The following is a 21019-nucleotide window of genomic DNA, read 5'->3' as shown; positions in this document are numbered from 1 at the left end:
CAAGAGCGCAAATGAAACTTCACAGCTGCACGTTGTTCGTGAGAATCAGCAATTTTTTTCGTGTCCCGAATGCACTAAAGACACAGAGAGAGAGAGAGAGAGAGGGAGAGAGAGATAGAGAGATTGAGAGAGAGAAAGAGAGAACCACACTCACCATCTTTGGGTGACGCCTCTAGGCAGACTGACCCATGGGAAGTCCTGCAACAGCGGTGTAAACTGGTGCTGCAAGTACATGATGCGCAACATTAAAATTCCTGTTATTTTTGGGTCCCTCCTCGTATTGATCAGATAGTCCTTGTAGGCAAGATGTGTAGAAAAATCATATGTGGCCCCCAACATGGAAACACTTATTTTCCATTATAACTGTCAAAAAACACGTGTCATGGGAGACGCAGGAACGTTCGAGTTTATATGCAGTGAGTGTGTGGTATTTAGTGACTAGTGTATTATTATGTACCGCGTCAAAACGCACATGTTTACATCAGAAAGTATTCACACTTATATTGGCAAACCGTAAACCAATTTTGGAGCCACATGAAAAAAAAACATCACTCTATGTTATCATTGGTCTATGTGGTGCATTCGGGGGGGATAGATCATGTCGTGAGATGTGCGATTGATTTACCATGGCCAATCCGTTGCTTTCTCACACACACCACCGTTTTTAACTACCTCGGGAGTCCCGAGGGAAATAAGGTGTCGCACCGTTGTGCATAAACCACAACCAACATCGAATACCAAAAGGAATATCTTCAGGGAGCTCAGGCAATGTGTCCTACAGAATATGCAGGTACAGATTACCATTGAAAAATGATGGCAGCATGTGCGTGCAAGTGATATCATTCCTAACAACAGTACGTCATCGTGATGATAAAATGTATAAAAATATTTGTTGTTCTCTTTTTTTTAATCCATCGTAGTTTGATATTCGACGACATATCTACCAAATAATGTTGGGATTTTGGTAGTAAACTACAAAAGTTGTTGTTAAAGTAAAAATCTCTTTCAGTTCCTGGCACCGTCAAGAACCTGCAAGTGAACGCTAGTTATTCCAGCCTGCTCGTGAACTGGACTGCGCCGTCAGAGAACACGGCCTGTGTGGAACAGTACTCGGTGTGCTGGGGCAGTGACGAGTGCAACAGTACCAAGGACACTCACTGGATGATAGACAACCTGTCAGCGTGCACAAGTTACAGCATATCCGTGACAGCGGTCGGGGCGGCGGGGAACTCGACCATATCCGTTCTAAGCGGCACTCTGGCGGCAGGTAAGAGCACTCACTGCAAGAATCCCATCACGCTTGTGTTTTCCTTACAGAACAACTGACCCCCGTGTTTGCACCCTACCATTGTGCTGAGGAGGTGCTATCCTACGACGCTGAATTCATCAGATTCTATGATTCCCGTAGTTTGGTCGCAAGACAAGTTGTACCGCAGTAATCTATGCTGTTTACGAAATGAAAAATATGTTGTCTTTATCTATTCAATCATTACCGAAGGATACTTTTATTTCAAGGCTGCAAAAGCTAGCCGTGAAATTGGTACCCCAATATATTTGACGATTACACAATCTTGTGCGTCAACAATTAAAAATACCTTTCGGCAATCAGTTGTTCACGTTTACAAGTTGGTTAAAATTACATCTTCAATCTTCACGGCACCGCAATCGCACACTCTCTTCTCAGCCAGTGCAACAATATCTAGCGATATTCAAATTTGCGCGCTGCTGTTTGCTTTTCAGAGTTGCATTTCCGGACATGTGTTCCTCAACGAAAAATTGCTTGTTTTGGCATCCCCAGCCACCCGGCAATTCACGAAAATCCTTTATAATAATTTTGTAATCGTATTACAAAAACTATTCGGATGAACGGCATTCTGCTTCAACACAAGCTCTGCAGCGACATGCCATTGCACGTCGCACACGTTCATAGAGCCCAGGCGTGAGCTGTGGAGAGTAACACGCTGCAGGCTCCTGGGTGACCAAATCTTCAAGTGTCCCCACACCAAAGGCCCTGCCACACTGTCAAATATTTGTCTCCGATATATTTGACAATAGAGTTTGAGGGGAAGTATTGGACGGAAAATGGTTTACAATATTCTCCATCAAATAAATTTTGAAAGATAACTTCGAATATGTTTTAAATCATGTAACGCTATCAAAGTACTGCTCATTCGAATTTATGGATTAAATTATACTTACAACAAGTGTTAAACTGTTCAATGTCCTATTTTGTGTTAGTACACTGTACTCTTGTAGTACACCGTCATTGTACCTATAAAAGGGCAAAAATATTTCCGATTTAATTTACAACTAGGTACCCAGAGACTGCAAGTCACAAGATGTTTCTACAAGTAATATTACACTCGTGTTACATAAAGTTTATTGTAACTTTCATAGTGTGTAACATGTGTAACAATTGATACTAGTCTTAGGACCAAAGTTAAATATTTTTACAGGTACAATTTGTATGCTTCATATGAAGTATAATGGATGTACTTACTATTCTCGAAACTGGAAGAATTTATTGGGGTCAAGAGACCACGTAATTTCAGACCCACGATTAATATTGATTTTGTGACTGTTATAGAATATGTAAATTGTCTTTTTTTCTATTTATAGGCCTATACTCAAGTCCGCATCAATTAGCCTTAAAATATTTGATGCAACACTTTGTGATACGTACTCTTTAATAAAAAAATATTTCAGCTGTTATGTTTATAACTCAGCACTTCATTTAAACAATTACATAAACAGCAAGAAGAAAGAAAAGATTATGTTACACATCAAATTTAATTTGAATGATCAAGAATTTTACCCAGTTTTGCCAAAGAACATTTCTGATATGCTTAAAGATTTCATTTTGGGAAACATGTTCTAACAACATCCAAAATTTTAAATTCCCCTTTTATGCTCTTTATTTTTATGTGAAGCTCTGACAGATCTTTTTAATGCATTTTTGGGTTCTTCAAGCTGATTTTTAAAATCTCACATAAAATTACTCTCTCAATACGAAGTTCCTTCTAAACATAAACAATCCCGACTGATTTTTAGACTTGTAATTCAGTTTTATAAGTGTGCCAACTATTACAACTCAAATCAAATTTCTATTAGGATATTTCAGTTTAACAGCGGTTAAACGTTCACTTGTAAGTAATAACTTGTAGTTTGTAGACTTGTATTTTTATTAAATAGGGCCCGGCTGTGAAACTGGTCAATCGCAGGCAAACCGTTGCTCACCGTCTATGCAGTTGAAATTTCCCTCGGACATCGTGCGTGGATTGAGTGGTCGCACCATCAACGTTGAAATCTTAACCGACGTCGAATTTCGAGATAAGCTTCTTCGAAGAGCTCAGGAAAAGCGATACGTTCTCCGGGAATCGAGACGTGGTGGCGCCATGTACGGCCCAATCAGACTGTCCGTAACAACTGTTTTTTTTGTCATCGTGATAGTCGCTCGTCGAAAAAAAAAAAAAAAGTGAGCTAGTCTTTCAGTTCTCGCCAGATATGTGTAACATATAACCTCGTTAACGAGAAAATTCATGTGTTCTCATGTTGCGACTAAACTTACAATACGAAAAATCTCGGACTCAAAATTTAACTAAAAGTACTTTAAAATAATGCCGAGCGTGATAATTATACGAACATTGTGTTTTCAAGTATATGTCTTGCAGTGGCGGATCAAGGGGAGGGGGGAGGCACCAGGGGCAAGTGCCCCCCCCCCCCCCCCCCCCGAAAAACCAGTTGTCTGCTACATTAATATTGCCGACAAAAATTATTGGTTCTGAAACCAATAAAATATTTTAATATAATTAATGAATTTCTTGTAGAATCATAAAATCTGGTGGTTGGATGTTATGTGTAGTGTGAGTAGATTAAATACAAACTTAGTAATTTTAAGAAATTTTTTCTCTGCCTACTCTGAAATCCTAGAGTGAACCTCTGGATCCGGCACTGATGTCTTGACGCGAACCACGCGTTGTTACCGTACCCGTTGCCAGAATTCGCTGCCGGAGCAACTTCGTTGACTATCGAATCATTCTATTTTCAGAGCGAAAGTTTAAACTATATAATGAAATGGCTCCGATAAAAGAGAAAAAGTCTTGAAAAAAAATACTAAACCCCCGGCTTTGGACCTGATTTTCGACATATAATTTTATTGAAATACTTTCCATCTTGTTGAAAATTCATTAATCAGTTAATACTATAAGGTTTCCATTTTGTGTTTGTGAACTTTGGTTCGCGCCATTCACCACAGATGGCAGCACCGTGGTTGTTACACATTTCCGTTCCTTGACTTCCGTCGCATTCACGAAACATTTTTCTCTCTTCTATTATCCATCGAAGATTTTTAGTATCGGATCTCACTAAACCAGATATATAAGAACTGTGTTCTTTTTTTCTTTTTCGTGGTAACGAGGAACAGGGCCGCAACTAGAGTCTCTGGCACCCGGGACATGAATGGATTCATGCGCCCCCCTCCCTCTTTTTTGCACATACCACATCAATAAAGCGGGGGGGGGGGGGGTCCGGGGGCCCTCCCACGGAAAAAAATGTGTTATTTAAGCATTTTTCATACCTACATGTAACAGTTTCTGTGCTACTGTAACTTCCATGTATGAACCCACTACCAGTTGTAGTAGGAATTACAATGCAAGCCCGCGATTTCGGCGCCCCCACAGCTTTGCGCCCGGGGCGTATGCACCACTTGCCCCCCCCCCCTAGTTGCGGCCCTGACGAGGAATATTGTTGTGTTCAGTTCCAGGCACCGTCAAGAACCTGAAAGCGACCGCTAGTTCCTCCAGCGTGCACCTGAACTGGAACTCGCCGTCAGAGAACACGGCCTGTGTGCAACAGTACTCGGTGTGCTGGGGCAGTGACGAGTGCAACAGTACCAAGGGCACTCACTGGATGATAGACAACCTGTCAGCGTGCACAGAGTACAGCATATCCGTGACAGCGGTCGGGGCGGCGGGGAACTCCACAGTCTCCATCCTGAGTGACACTCTGACGGCAGGTAAGCCGCACTGAAAACGGCATCGACATTCACGAAAGGCGCTGCGTTCAACGAAAGTATAGTTCAGTATTTTTTTTTCAGCGTTGGTACACATTTTTTTTTAATATGAAATTCCCTGAATTTTCCATGTTTTCCAGTCCACATGTAAAATTTTGCTGACCATTCATTTTGAAATATTCGTAAACGGTAATTTTCACCACGACTATCAGATAATTTGTTTAAGAGATGTCCTTTCAGATAGTTCATCACTTAGTTTGAATTAGCTTGAGTACTCTTTTTATGTATAGTTTAACTATATGCAATAAAACAAATAAACTAATTAACTGTCAAAATGTAACCAAAATACGAATTTTTAATTTTCATGTGTCTTTTTTTTTTTTTTTTTTTTTTTTTTTGCGACGTGACAGTTAAAAATTTCAGTAGAAACAAACATGATTTCGTAAACAACATGAAAAATTTATATTCTAATTTAGTGGGAGAAAGTGTGTTGCTACATAGTATGTACCTATAGTAAATTCCAGATACCTACATACTATTTTTGTAATGTTTATACATGTAAATATTCTTATTTTTGACGTGACAACGTCTAATAAATCGATGAACGCCGGCTGCACGTACGAAAAAAAATCCCGTTACGCACATTGTCCCATTTCGCTGTGTCCCGTTACGCTCATTTTATATTGCACTTTGCTAACCTGGACCTCCTAGCATTGCGACCGAGTCCGTGGCGTAATTCTGTTTTCATGCATTTCAATGTAACATTTTCATTGCCCTTTGCTAACCCGTTCCTCCTAGCATTGCTGCAGAGTCCGTGGCGCAAATATATTATTTTTGACTGCATCTTGGTGTTGGATAAGCCATTTTCCTTCACATAATCCTTGAAACACTCCCATTCGTTTCCTACTTTTCCTATCATCGTCCTATCCTTAACAGAATAACACAGATTGGAATAAGTTAAATAGCAAACATGTATAAAAGCTATAGTTAAAATAATCTCTTCGTTAAAGTAATAAACATATTTGAATTCATGAGTGCAAATGAAAGTACATTTATCAATTAAATTGTATATTTCATTTCACTGCTAGTTTGTATCCATACAAAATAGTGATAATTCAATAAAAATGATTCAATTTTATTCATAAAAGTATGCAATCATTTCATCAATGTTTTGTTATGACGTCACGTTAAACTATCGTCCGTAAACCGACTTTACAGACAACCAATTTTTTTTAAATTTATTCTGGTACAGACATTAAATGGTTACTAATTTCTTAGTGTTTCTATTGTTGAAACTTAATTAAACAAATATCCTTATTCTTTGGAAAGGAGAAGTAGGTATATAATTTCATTAAAGAACATTTAGTGTATTTGCAGTTGCCGTGACATCCACACACTTCACAATCTGGCATCTTGACTGCGTACAGCTCGCACGATCATGCAGCAACGGTAACGAAGGCTAGCCCGAGACGTACATGTAGATGAAATGGGCAGCGCTTGGAAACAAGGGCTCTGGTTGCAATCCACGTGACGGAAGTGGAAAATCTGCGCGCGGTTATCGCCGTCCCTAGACCTACTACTTCCGCCAGCAAAACGGCCGCGGAACGAGGAAAATATCGCCCGCCATCTTCCCGGCAGGTCGCGTCACGCTGACCATAGAACAAGGGAGATAAAGAAGTGCGATTCTTAGATTGGAAACCGAGACCACGTTTCGCGCGACATGTGACGACATCTGTTGGATGGGCTCATAACTACTAGCAAAACATTTCTCGGACTAGCGTTTAAAATACGACGTTTTATGTTTATAATATAAATTTAAATTCTTGACGATTAATTTCTCACTAAAATATATTTATACTGTGCGAATAATAAAAGAGCATGTTTGATATGGTATGCCATACCACAAAATATGTGGCTGACAAAATATAGCTAAGTAATTTTCAGTGGTTTGTTTGCCTGATAAAAAGCTTATGCATTACTTCTCACAATCAATGTAGATATTTTTGGTAATATGTTTTGAAAGCTACTAGCTGACGGATTGGCTCAAAACTACTTCAAACAAACTGGGCGTGAGTCTCTGCAATTAGAGTTTCTCTCCTACAAGAACACTTTTAACCCCGCATCATTGCTGTGTGTGAATCGGCCATAAGGCATTCATGCCAATCTTAGATTACTTCACGCACGCACGCACGCACAGAAAAAAACAATTTCTGTACTATTACAAAACATTCCCTTCGAAACCAGTTGCCTAGAAATAGTTTGTAATACCACAAAAAAAAATTGTAACATAGTCTGACTCATGGCTATGGTTAAATCTGCATTTTGAATATACGTTTTTTTTTTTTTTTTTTTTTTTTTTTTTAGTAAAATTGGCGCAGATATTTTATGTAAACTCATATTCATTCAAGCTATTTTTTTTTAATCACGGAAAATATAGTCGAATTTTCAATCATTTAACTTTATTTTATTTCATTATGTTTATTAATGTGCAGCAGTTAATACTGGGAAGCTAGTCAGGGAGCGGTTTGCAAATAACTTTAACAATTGGAGGAATGCCCGGGTGACAATCAGAACCCAGTATGCCGGCGAATGTACAAAATTTTCAATTTGGCTCACTAGAAGCTTCGTTCGACAGCATGTATAACTGTGTTGTCTTTCATTATTGTCCGTGTTCAGTTCCAGGACCGGTCTGGAACCTCGATGACAGCCCCGACCACACGTAACTCAGTGGTGTGTTTCATTGTTGTCCGTGCTCAGTACCAGGACCGGTCTGGAACCTCGGCGTCCGCCCCGACCACACGTAACTCAGTGGTGTGTATCATTGTTGTCCGTGTTCAGTTCCAGGACCGGTCTGGAACCACGGTGTCCGCCCCGACCACACGTAACTCAGTGGTGTGTATCATTGTTGTCCGTGTTCAGTTCCAGGACCGGTCTGGAACCATGGTGTCCGCCCCGACCACACGTAACTCAGTGGTGTGTTTCATTGTTGTCCGTGTTCAGTTCCAGGACCGGTCTGGAACCACAGTGTCCGCCCCGACCACACGTAACTCAGTGGTGTGTATCATTGTTGTCCGTGTTCAGTTCCAGGACCGGTCTGGAACCACGGTGTCCGCCCCGACCACACGTAACTCAGTGGTGTGTATCATTGTTGTCCGTGTTCAGTTCCAGGACCGGTCTGGAACCACGGTGTCCGCCCCGACCACACGTAACTCTGTGGTGTGTTTCATTGTTGTCCGTGTTCAGTTCCAGGACCGGTCTGGAACCTCGGCGTCCGCCCCGACCACACGTAACTCAGTGGTGTGTATCATTGTTTTCCGTGTTCAGTTCCAGGACCGGTCTGGAACCACGGTGTCCGCCCCGACCACACGTAACTCAGTGGTGTGTATCATTGTTGTCCGTGTTCAGTTCCAGGACCGGTCTGGAACCACGGTGTCCGCCCCGACCACACGTAACTCTGTGGTGTGTTTCATTGTTGTCCGTGTTCAGTTCCAGGACCGGTCTGGAACCTCGGCGTCCGCCCCGACCACACGTACCTCGGTGGTGTGTTTCATTGTTGTCCGTGCTCAGTTCCAGGACCGGTCTGGAACCTCGGCGTCCGCCCCGACCACACGTACCTCGGTGGTGTGTTTCATTGTTGTCCGTGCTCAGTTCCAGGACCGGTCTGGAACCTCGGCGTCCGCCCCGACCACACGTCCCTGGAAGTGTTCTGGAGGCGGCCGTCCGTAAACGCGGCGTGCGCTCGGAACTACACGGTGTGCTGGCGCGCCGGCGCGGACGGACGCGGCGAGCGTAGCTGCAGCGTCACGGACACGGAGCATCTGAGCGTGGGGCACCTGCTGCCGTGCACCCTGTACCAGGTTGCGGTGGCGGCCGTCGGGCCGTCGCACAGCTCGGGCAACGAGACAGTGCACGCGGAGACGCTTCCACTGGGTGAGGGTCTCCCGCGTGTACCTGGTGGTTTGCGACGAGTCTCAAGGAGTGGCGTAGCCAGGGGGGGGGGGGGGTTATGTTTTCAACCCCCCCCCTCCTTAGCACCAAATCTTTAATTAATTTCTTATTCATCACTCAAACAAATTTCATATTAAAATTAATAAAATTTTTACCATTTCAATATTTAAATTGAAGAACCGAAAACTGCTAAAATAGCACTATTTTAAACCATAAAAGCAAAATTTTCCCGGGGGGACCCCACCACTTTAATACGGGGGGGGGGCATGCTTCTTAACACCCCCCCCCCCCCCCCCATACACAAATCCTGGCTACGCCAACGTCTCAAGGAGGTGCCTCCCCTTTTCAGTTCAAGATTTTATACTTACAGTAATTAGAGATGAACTTGTAGGCTTCCTCAATTGTTTAACTTTCGCAAAATGTAAAAAATATGTACAGCGCATACTTTTTTGCATAATTAGCAGCCAAATATACCTTTTATAACGTTTTTTTTTTGGGTTGTACAAATAAGGATAATTTAATTTATTGCAGAACTGAAACTTTTTTTTAGGTTTAACTGCAATGTCACTACTGGCTACTTCAAGAAATGGTTTGAATTTCTTTCGGAAAATATTAATTAATTTTTACCTGGAATTTCAAAATTTCTTAAATTTGTTAACGATTTTGACAGCCAAAAAAAAAACAAAAAAAAACATGTAATCAGTTTTTGTGTATAAGTAGGAGAAACAAAACTTTCCGGTATGTTTAACCACAAAAAATGTATCTACCATAACTAGAGACTGGAAAAATTCGCGAGTTCAATGACCTCCAGGATAGACTCCACCATCCTCTGCCTACTTGGGCAAACGGCGCCCGTTCATTGAGTGGTGGATTTTGTGGGCGTCTCAGTGGGTAACTTGTGGTTGGATACTTCTTGAGGTTGATGGTCTCTAATTGACCAAGAGTCCTACACATTAACAGTGAACCAATAGCAGAAGCGGCGCAACGGTAAAAAATTATTTGAATTTTCAGCATATCGCGAAATGAATCCGCGAATTTTTTCCGGTCTGTAACCATAATTAATAAAGATGAATTATTTTTCGCCGGTTCCGTCGCCTGTCGCAATGAGAAGCTTCCATCTAGCGGGTGGGCCCAAAGCTAGTGGCGGCAGCCAGCGCGGGCCGGCCGTCTGAGTGGCGGTGATATAATAGTGAAGCTGCCATCTAGCTGGCGGGCCCAAAGCTAGTGGCGGCAGCCAGCGCGGGCCGGCCGTCTGAGAGGCGGTGATATAATAAGTGAAGCTGCCATCTAGCGGGCGGGCCCAAAGCTAGTGGTGGCAGCCAGCGCGGGCCGGCCGTCTGAGTGGCGGTGATATAATAGTGAAGCTGCCATCTAGCTGGCGGGCCCAAAGCTAGTGGCGGTAGCCAGCGCGGGCCGGCCGTCTGAGAGGCGGTGATATAATAGCGAAGCTGCCATCTAGCGGGCGGGCCCAAAGCTAGTGGTGGCAGCCAGCGCGGGCCGGCCGTCTGAGAGGCGGTGGTATAATAGTGAAGCTGCCATCCAGCCGGGCGGGCCCAAAGCTACTGGCGGCAGCCAGCGCGGGCCGGCCGTCTGAGAGGCGGTGGTATAATAGTGAAGCTGCCATCCAGCCGGGCGGGCCCAAAGCTAGTGGCGGCAGCCAGCGCGGGCCGGCCGTCTGAGAGGCGGTGGTATAATAGCGAAGCTGCCATCTAGCGGGTGGGCCCAAAGCTAGTGGCGGCAGCCAGCGCGGGCCGGCCGTCTGAGAGGCGGTGGTATAATAGCGAAGCTGCCATCTAGCGGGCGGGCCCAAAGCTAGTGGCGGCAGCCAGCGCGGGCCGGCCGTCTGAGAGGCGGTGATATAATAGCGAAGCTGCCATCTAGCGGGCGGGCCCAAAGCTAGTGGTGGCAGCTAGCGCGGGCCGGCCGTCTGAGAGGCGGTGATATAATAAGTGAAGCTGCCATCTAGCGGGCGGGCGTAAAGCTAGTGGTGGCAGCTAGCGCGGGCCGGCCGTCTGAGAGGCGGTGATATAATAAGTGAAGCTGCCATCTAGCGGGCGGGCCCAAAGCTAGTGGTGGCAGCTAGCGCGGGCCGGCCGTCTGAGAGGCGGTGATATAATAAGTGAAGCTGCCATCTAGCGGGCGGGCCCAAAGCTAGTGGTGGCAGCTAGCGCGGGCCGGCCGTCTGAGAGGCGGTGATATAATAAGTGAAGCTGCCATCTAGCGGGCGGGCCCAAAGCTAGTGGCGGCAGATTTCTCCAATAAATAATAAAGGCATATTTCTATTGCTTCGTTCCTATATGTAATCCCAGTTAGGGTATAATAGGAGATTTATCAATCTAGTAATAGTTTTATCTTCAAATCATATAATCTTCATATTAACTTATTTTCAAAAAGTTTATCGGGGTTAGTGAGAGATTATATTGACTTGTCCCCATAGTTAATGTTATATGCATATTATATATCTTCATGTAAGATTTATTTCCTCTATCCAAATAAATGTTAAAGTAAACAAAATAAATAATATTAAACAAATAGTTTCTTCTTTCTTCAGAATCTTCTGAATATATGTGTAATACCCCAAGTGTCTTAAAGAATAATTAAATAATAAGGTTAAAAGATTTGGAAGCTTTGATTACTGGGGCCCTCAATTAATAACCATAAAAGTCAACAACAGAGGCGACACTAGGAGTAAACAAAGAAAATTTAGAGACTCCCTTCGAATACTTGGGAGTAAAAGGATCGTTATTATATATTAAATAAATAAAAACAACTGTTACGTCTATAGACTTCCTTATTTTATTAATCAATTTTCTTTTTTTTTATAGATTGACTTTTCCTTAGTTATATCGGTTTTTTTTATTGATAAGTGATCTTATTTAAATCCCTCACAATTACACTGACTATATTATATATATTTTTTGAACTCATTGCTTATCGGGCCGGCCCTGAATGTTTAACAAAAATAACAATACTTAAAAACATGAATGAAATCAACATTGGTAACTTTAAAGGTTGTACATATAGTCCTTCCAAAACATAATATAAATTTCTTCTCCTCGAACTGCTTTTTACTGTCCGCTGTCTTAACTGGGTTACACTATTTCTGAGTTCGTGAATAAAAAGATAGAATTATGCGGGTATCACCCGGGGCTGTAGGTAGACGGTGATGGAGGTAGTAGGCCTAAAGATGTTGGATTCTGCTCAGGAACCGACTCCAGTGGGTCCTGGCAGAGGATTTTGGTTGCCCCAAACTTGGAACCCTGTCTGAAACAGAGGTCCAAATTCCAAAGAATTAGACCTGTTTCCAGACAGTATACTTAAATGGCGCAAAAGGCCAATAGAAGGAAAATTAAAGGGGGGGATGACGTCAAGACTTACCAAAACAGGGTGTTGGTCCTGGCGCTCAGGAGAGGGCGTCTCGTCTCCGAAAACTCGAACCACGATTCGCGGTAGACACGGAAGTCATCATGAGTTAAAAAAAAATATGTATATATAATTTAAAAAAAACTAAGGTTCTCTACTTTCATCTAAGCTACTGACTGGTTAATATTAATTTTGGATAGGGACTTCATCCCTCTAGTCTGAGAAGACTACATAATATAGTACGATGCGATGTCGATGATTCGCCGAAGATCGCAGTTATTAACGGTACCAGTCAGTCAGGTGGCGAGCACCGAAGTAAGTTCAGCGCGGGATATCACCAGAATATCATAAGCGCGGGGTCTCTAGAGAATGGGAGGGGGGTTAGGCTCTGAGCCGAAAATTACCGAGTCCACCCGAAGGTGTCCGGCATAAAAAAATTAGATCTTACTGGAGTGACTGCGCGACTGAGGCGCTATCTTTTGGTGGCGAGAAGAAGTACTAATAAATCGACTAGTGACCGACGAGTGTGTCAAGCTAGGGGGTAATGGAGTAACCAGCGGTGCCACCTAGTGGCCTGAGACATTAGGAGGGGAGAGAGGTTGTCGTTACCTCCGCGCGAGCGCGGTAGTGTCGGCGCTGCCGACGCCTCACAAGTGGCATTAGTTACCACAGCCGTCGCTAGGTGTCGCTAAAGTCCAGAATCGTAACTGCGGCTGTCAAGCCTGAGATGGCCTTGACTTCGGTTAACGTACCCGTGCGGTCGTCGCCCCTAGCCACACTTCTGAGAAGAAAGTGGTGGGTGAGCAGGAGGAGGAGGATGGCTTCAAAAAATGCATGGTCTGTGGGACACAAGGCCCACGGGATCCTCCTGTCGTGTCTTGCTGCTAGTAAACCTTATACCGATTCGTGACAGAGTTAGCAGGGCTCAGCACTGCTTCACAAGCTGCTGTAGGCAAAAGGTAGTCACGCGAAGAAATCAAGTTACCGGCCCCGACGTGCCTGGAGGCGGGAGAAATATTAGCCAGAATGCTAGCCTAGCATGAGGCTGGGAAAGAGAATCAGCTCGCCTCTGAGAACAGAGGCTGAAGGCCTGGCCGTAAGGAAAATAAGATGAGAGGAAAAAAAATTATTTCCAAGAATATTTAATATTACAAAATTTTAAATAAAATTTGCCTAAATCCCTAATACACGGCACATATGCCATCACCAAAAATTATAATAAATATTTTCTTCACCTAAAAAGGGGTTTTAGACTATTATATTTATCACATCATGAAAGTGAACAAATTTTTCTTCTTTCTTCAGAAACCTTTTATATATTCCATAACCAGAACTAAATTTTCTTCATCTATATTTAGAGTTTATCTTCATAATTTTTATCACATAAATCAACTGGAGAGAAATTCTTCTAAAATTTTCTTACAGTCAATCTTCATCGCTGTCCGTTTCCACAGATGCATACCACCGGTCAAATTCTTCTAACCGTTTCCCCATTTCTGTTACTAGGTTTCTCCAAATTTCAAAAGAATTCTTATTATGGATAAGACTCCGAAGATCTTGAAAGTCATATCCTAGTGTCAGTAATTCTTGAGTATATTTTTCTCTGATATCTTCTGTCTTCTTCTTCTTCTATCTTCTGACAAAGAGGTGACTGTACTAATCCGAGTGAATAGAGTTTTGCTTTAAAATTTCCGTGGCCACTGAGAAATTGCGATACATAATAGTCCGGTGTGATCCACCGACATTTAAGTCTTGCGTTAATGTCAGGTATAATATTGTCACGTGTCACTTTCAGTGGGGGGAGAGAATTGTAGCTCTTTAGTCACTCGCTTGGCCTTAACTACTCTTAACTTCATAAAATACTTTACTGTACCTATGATCATAGGTTCGTCATCCCGTACAGGATGTCTGGTGAGAGCTGAACTAAGGAGATTTTGCAAAATAACATAATACTAAATTAAAATGAATTTATTCTTAACGTCAAATAATCAACATCTTTTTTAAAGAACATTTAAATAATGGGATTACAATTTAAAACAATAATCTTTTCATTACTTCCTTAACTACTGAACAATCTTTACAAGAGAGAAAGAGAGAACTTCACTAAACTCTTCCCTAATCCTTCCGAATACATCAAATCATAATTAATACTTAAAATTAAAACAAAGATAAGTCCATACTCACATTTTCCGAAAAGCCTTTCTTGATCGATTACTTAAAACAAACGTAGGGGCCTCTCCTGCCCTTGAAAACCCGAACGAACATTACATTTTAAAAACTAGAACTAAACGACTAGTGACGAGGGCCATAGCCTCCGCCCGAAAGCTTGAAGACGACTACATTATGACCTAACTTGAATTACTTTACGACCTAAGTAACTCGTTGCCTCTGGCGTCGGCCATAGCTTCCGCCAGAGTGAGCCCCGAGCTACCAATCACTTGCGCTTAAATTCGCGCGCCCTGCCGCGCCTAGCATAACAAATCGCTCGTTATTGAAGCCAAATTTACTAAACAACTAACTAGAACATCTGGGAAGACTACCCCCCTCTACCCCGACGTGCAGGCCACACCGCGCGGCTTGTTACGACAGCGCGCCCCAGTAACTGCGGCCCGTGGCTGCGCCAGCGCGCGGCCGAACAAACAAACAAACAAAATTCTGCAAGCCCGCAGCGCGCCGCGCCGGCCCCGTGCCCCAATTACATGGTCACGCCACTTGCGCTGACGAGTGAACAGAGCAGCCAGCCCAGAGTCCCGTCAGTTAAGTCCCTAAATTTGATTTCAACAACCCTGCAAAATTTCAACCCGCGACAATATTGTATGTATGTCTTCCTGTTGTTGAGGAGTCTTAAGTTTCCTGCCATCTTGATATAACATTCCGCCGAAGTTCCTTCTTCTCTGCCACAGAGATCTTCCGATCCCTATTTAACTGGGATACTTGCCCACGTTCATATATAACTAGGTCAATGGGTATGAGTCGGGCTATAACTAGGAGTGCATCTGTTGAAATTGTTCTATAAGATTTAGTTATAGCAATAAGTACAGTTCGTTGGCTGGATAATAAAGTTCTTCGAGGATGAACTTGACAAGCAATGCGACTCCAAGCACCAGCTGCATATGTTAAAATACTCACATAAACTCCTTTATAAATAATCTCTAGGGGCTTATAGTTTAAGCCCCAATTAACAGGTGTAGTAGATCGTAATCGGTGGAATAATATTGCAGATTTCTTCGTTATGTACTTGATATGCTCGTGGAATCGGAATCCAGTCCCAATCTGTACTCCCAAATATTTAACAAGTTGTTTAATTCTTACAACACGTCCCTCGTAGCGAACTGTGGGAGGTCTATTAACACTAAGTTTACCCTTGAGTAAAATACCTTCCATTTTTTCTGGAGCAATCTTTAGTTTAGAAGCAGTTGCCCATTGGTGAACAATACCTAAAGCCTCTTCAGACTACTTTTCTAGCATGAATCTTGAATTAGCAGGGATTAATAAAAATCCATCATCAGCGTATCCATATATGACACAATCTTCTGGTAACTCTTCTCTAAGAAATGGATCAAATAGCACATTCCAAAGAAGTGGACCAAGGACTGAGCCTTGAGGACAGCCTTTGGTTAATGTCTTATTATATACAACGTGTCCCTGTTGACATGTACATTCTCTATCACATAAGAAATCAAGTATCACTTTATAAATGTTTGAGGGACACCTCAGTTGCTTCAATCGAAACATAATCTGGGGCCACCAAGCATTATCGAAGGCCCCAGATATGTCGATTGTTATTCCCATTATATATTCATATGAGCTTGATTCAACTGTAGAAAGCACATCCATCAGATCCAGCTCCGTACTTTTACCTCTGCGAAATCCGTATTGGCGATTATGTAAACCATGAACTTTCTCCAAGTAAGCATGTAGTCTTTTACTTATTAGGCGTGGCGGCTAGTGGCGGCAGATTTCTCCAATAAATAATAAAGGCATTATTTCTATTGCTTCATTCCTATATGTAATCCCTGTTAGGGTATAATAGGAGATTTATCAATCTAGTAATATTTTATCTTCAAATCATATAATCTTTATATTAACTTATTTTCAAAAGGTTTATCGGGGTTAGTGAAAAATTATATTGACTTGTCCCCATAGTTAATGTTATATGCATATTATATATCTTCATGTAAGATTAATTTCCTCTATCCAAATAAATGTTAAAGTAAACATAATAAATAATATTAAACAAAAATTTTCTTCTTTCTTCAGAATCTTCTGAATATATACCATCACCAAAAATTATAATAAATATTTTCTTCACCTAAAATGGGTTTTAGACTATTATATTTATCACATCTTGAAAGTGAACAAATTTTCCTTCTTGCTTCAAACCTTAATTATATTCCATAACCAGAACTAAATTTTCTTCATCTATATTTAGAGTTTATCTTCATAATGTTTATCACATAAATCAACTGGAGAGAAAATCCTCTAAATTTTTCTTACAGTCAATCTTCATCGCTGTCCATTTCCACAGATGCATACCACCGGTTAAATTCTTCTAACCGTTTCCCCATTTCTGTTACTAGGTTTCTCCAAATTTCAAAAGAATTCTTATTATGGATAAGACTTCGAAGATCTTTAAAGTCATATCCTAGTGTCAGTAATTCTTGAGTATAGTTTTCTCTGATATCTTCTGTCTTCTTACATTGATTTAAAACATGCAGTACTGTATCTTCTACTTCACAAATCTGACAAAGAGGTGACTGTACTAATCCAAGTGAATAGAGTTTTGATTTAAAATTTCCGTGGCCACTGAGAAATTGCGATACATAATAGTCCGGTGTGATCCACCGACATTTAAGTCTTGCGTTAATGTCAGGTATAATATTGTACGTATGTCTTCCTGTTGTTGAGGAGTCCCAAGCTTCCTGCCATCTTGATATAACATTCCGCCGAAGTTCCTTCTTCTCTGCCACAGAGATCTTCCTATCCCTATTTAACTGGGATACTTGCCCACGTTCATATATAACTAGGTCAATGGGTATGAGTCGGGCTATAACTAGGAGTGCATCTGTTGAAATTGTTCTATAAGATTTAGTTATAGCAATAAGTACAGTTCGTTGGCTGGATAATAAAGTTCTTCGAGGATGAACTTGACAAGCAATGCGACTCCAAACACCAGCTGCATATGTTAAAATACTCACATAAACTACTTTATAAATAATCTCTAGGGTCTTATAGTTTAAGCCCCAATTAACAGGTGTAGTAGATCGTAATCGGTGGAATAATATTGCAGATTTCTTCGTTATGTACTTGATATGCTCGTGGAATCGGAATCCAGTCCCAATCTGTACTCCCAAATATTTAACAAGTTGTTTAATTCTTACAACACGTCCCTCGTAGCGAACTGTGGGAGGTCTATTAACACTAAGTTTACCCTTGAGTAAAATACCTTCCATTTTTTCTGGAGCAATCTTTAGTTTAGAAGCAGTTGCCCATTGGTGAACAATACCTAAAGCCTCTTCAGACTTCTTTTCTAACATGAATCTTGAATTAGCAGGGATTAATAAAAATCCATCATCGGCGTAGCCGTATATGACACAATCTTCTGGTAACTCTTCTCTAAGAAGTGGATCAAATAACACATTCCAAAGAAGTGGACCAAGAACTGAGCCTTGAGGACAGCCTTTGGTTAATGTCTTATTATATACTATGTGTCCCTGTTGACATGTACATTCTCTATCACATAAGAAATCAAGTATCACTTTATAAATGTTTGAGGGACACCTCAGTTGCTTCAATCGAAACATAATCTGGGGCCACCAAGCATTGTCGAAGGCCCCAGATATGTCGATTGTTATTCCCATTATATATTCATAAGAACTTGATTCAACTGTAGAAAGCACATCCATCAGAGCCAGCTCTGTACTTTTGCCTCTGCGAAATCCATATTGGCGATTATGTAAACCATGAACTTTCTCCAAGTAAGCATGTAGTCTTTTACTTATTAGGCGCTCATATATTTTACCCAAAATGGGTAACATAGTAAGAGGCCTGTAAGATTTAACCAGCGAAGGGTCCTTCCCATATCCTTTGTATATAACTTTCAATAAACCCTTTTTCCAGGCACTGGGGAAAACGTCTTGGAGCAAGGCCCTATTATACATTTTCAACAATACATCTTCCATTCTAGTATATACTCTCCAGAGCATTTCTACAGTTACATTATCCAGTCCAGGTGCTTTCTTCGGCTTTAGCTCCTTTATAATTTTCCTTAACTCCTGTATTGTAAACTCAGGTATGGGAAGAGTAGCAGGAACTTGATTCATTTCTTCCCTCTTCTGTTTGCATAATTCATCCTCGTCTGCAGAACAATCATCCGGTAGAAGTCCATCCAGAATAATTTTTAAATTCTTTGATATAGAGCATATCTGTAATCCATCAACAACAAGGCCTGGTATTTCTGTAGGAAGCTTATTCTTCTCAGCACATAGTCGATATATTACACCCCAAGGATCTTCATTTCCTTTCTTGGTAACTAAATTAAGCCAAGATGATCTTCTTTTTTCTCTAATTAACATCTTGTATTTTTTCTTCGTATCTTTATAATTTTCTTTAAGTGTGTGCATTACTTCATAAGTCCACATCTGTTTCAATTTTCTTCTTAAATTTTTAAGTTTGATCCTTAGTTTCTCAAGTTCATCATCCCACCAGGGATGTTCAGGGCTTTTGGGGTGCAGAACTTTAGAGTATTTTTCAAATAGTTCAATTATTAATGCAGTTACATTATGAACAAATAATTCTATATCGTCAGGAGTATCTTCCAGTAATATTTGCGATCTTCTGCATAAATCCTTATCAAATAACCGCCAGTTAATAGCTCTATGAGAGTATCTTTTCCTATAGGCTTGATATATTACATCTTCAGCATCCAGATTTATTTGAAATAGAATTAATCGATGATCACTACTACTCTCCTGGCATACAGTCCACTCCGAAATCTTAGGATAAGTCCTGTCGCAAATAGTTACATCAATATAAGTCTCAGTATCCCATGCCGGTGAAACATATGTAGGGAGTGTGCCAACTCTATTTAATACTTCTAGTTCATTTGCAATAAGTAGATTGTTAACTTCTTCTCCCTTATCATCTGTAATAGGAGAGTTCCATAATGCAGATTTGGCATTTAAATCAGCAGAGAATAATACTCTAGATTTCTTAAGTACATCCATTATCTTCTGCCAATGTTCCAGATGTACTGATATATCATCTGAAAATTTAAAATATGAAGAAACCAGATTAATCTTAAAGATTCCACAATCGACTAATAAACATACATGGTATTGATTTGTCAGTCCTGCTAATGGCATACAGGTTAATCTTTGATTTCGAATCCAAATAGCAGCTTGAGGATGTTCACCTGCACATATTATCTTGCCAGGTATGCCAACAATCTTCCCACGAACACAATATGGTTCTTGAAGCATTAGAATATCAAGATCCTTGTCTTGAGCAATTTGAATTAATTCATTAGTTACCACAGCAGATCTTTGCATGTTCAACTGTCCAATTTTAATAATTTGTTGTCTATTCATATGTTATCTTTTCTTGTTCTTTTTTGAGAAATCTTTTATATACCGGGCATTCCGTAGAATCTACTCGGTGACAATATTCCCGATTTTCCTTTCTACAATTAATACATTTATCACCATCTTGTTTCTTTCCACATTCCTGATATTTATGTCCCTGTTCGCTGCATATCGAACAGGTTAAATTTCCATGGCATTTAGAGGCTATATGACCATATGATTGGCATTTATAACAGCGAGATACAGATATGAAGTCCTTAAAATGGCATGATGAAAATCCAATATATATAGATGATTTTCTCTTCAGAAGACTTCTTATTTTAGGTGTTATCTCTACTATCATGTGTATTCTGTCTGTCTTATCCTTACGTACACGTTTAGTTCTTACTTGGAAATCTTTGATAAACTCTTCCTTAGAAATATCCATTTCTGAGAGATTTTGTTCATAAAGGTCTTCTGAAAATTTTTTAGAGTCATACTCTTTGGGCACATCAAAAATTATAATTTTTGGACCCCTTGACTTAGGTTTTTCAACCCGAATCCCCGATTTCTTGAATCTTTCATCCTTCAATAATTTCGCAATAGTTTCCTTATCTTCAGATTCTATAAGAATCCCTCCTCTTGAGATCTTCCGAATACTCTGGAACTGCATTTTCTCTTTGATAGGATTAATTATTCTTAGAAGATCCTTTTTTGTACCTTCACTTGTTTGATCTTCCTTTTCAGGAAGAACAAACACAATTTCCTTCTTTGGCTTCAACATAGGCCATTCTGTTGTTTCGTCAATTTTCCCACTTATCAAGGTAGATGAATAAGTTGGTCCAGCAGTAACAGCTCGTGAGGCCATCTGTTGTTGGGTTTCAATAATACCCTTCATTTTTGCATTATCAAGTAATACTCTGTCTACTAATCCTTTTAATTCCACAATTCTTGGAAACATATAGTTTGTAGCACTCTTGTTTACCTTAGAAATCTCAGTAGTTGAGTAGTAAGTAAGATCTTTAACAAGTTTTTCAGCTTGAAATAACAATTGTTGCTCATCCCAGTTTGTTGAATCTAAAGATTCAATTTGACTAAAATCTTTATCAGCATGTTTCTTCTGCATTTCTTCACT

The 21019-nt window shown here is 40.9% G+C and overlaps 1 protein-coding gene across 1 annotated transcript in view; it reads left to right on the top strand.

The window, feature by feature from the left end:
* The window catches only part of LOC134536758 (phosphatidylinositol phosphatase PTPRQ-like), a 99813-nt gene that overhangs the window by 38960 nt on the left and 39834 nt on the right, over positions 1–21019 (top strand). The window contains exons 8-10 of the mRNA XM_063376668.1: positions 1010–1267; positions 4757–5014; positions 8660–8941. Coding sequence (XP_063232738.1) covers positions 1010–1267; positions 4757–5014; positions 8660–8941 — 798 coding nt within the window. The remainder of the gene's footprint in view (positions 1–1009; positions 1268–4756; positions 5015–8659; positions 8942–21019) is intronic.

This window comes from Bacillus rossius, chromosome 11, assembly GCF_032445375.1.
Source record: "Bacillus rossius redtenbacheri isolate Brsri chromosome 11, Brsri_v3, whole genome shotgun sequence".
NCBI classification, from domain to species: Eukaryota; Metazoa; Arthropoda; class Insecta; order Phasmatodea; family Bacillidae; genus Bacillus; species Bacillus rossius.
This window is presented reverse-complemented; position numbering and strand designations above follow the sequence as displayed.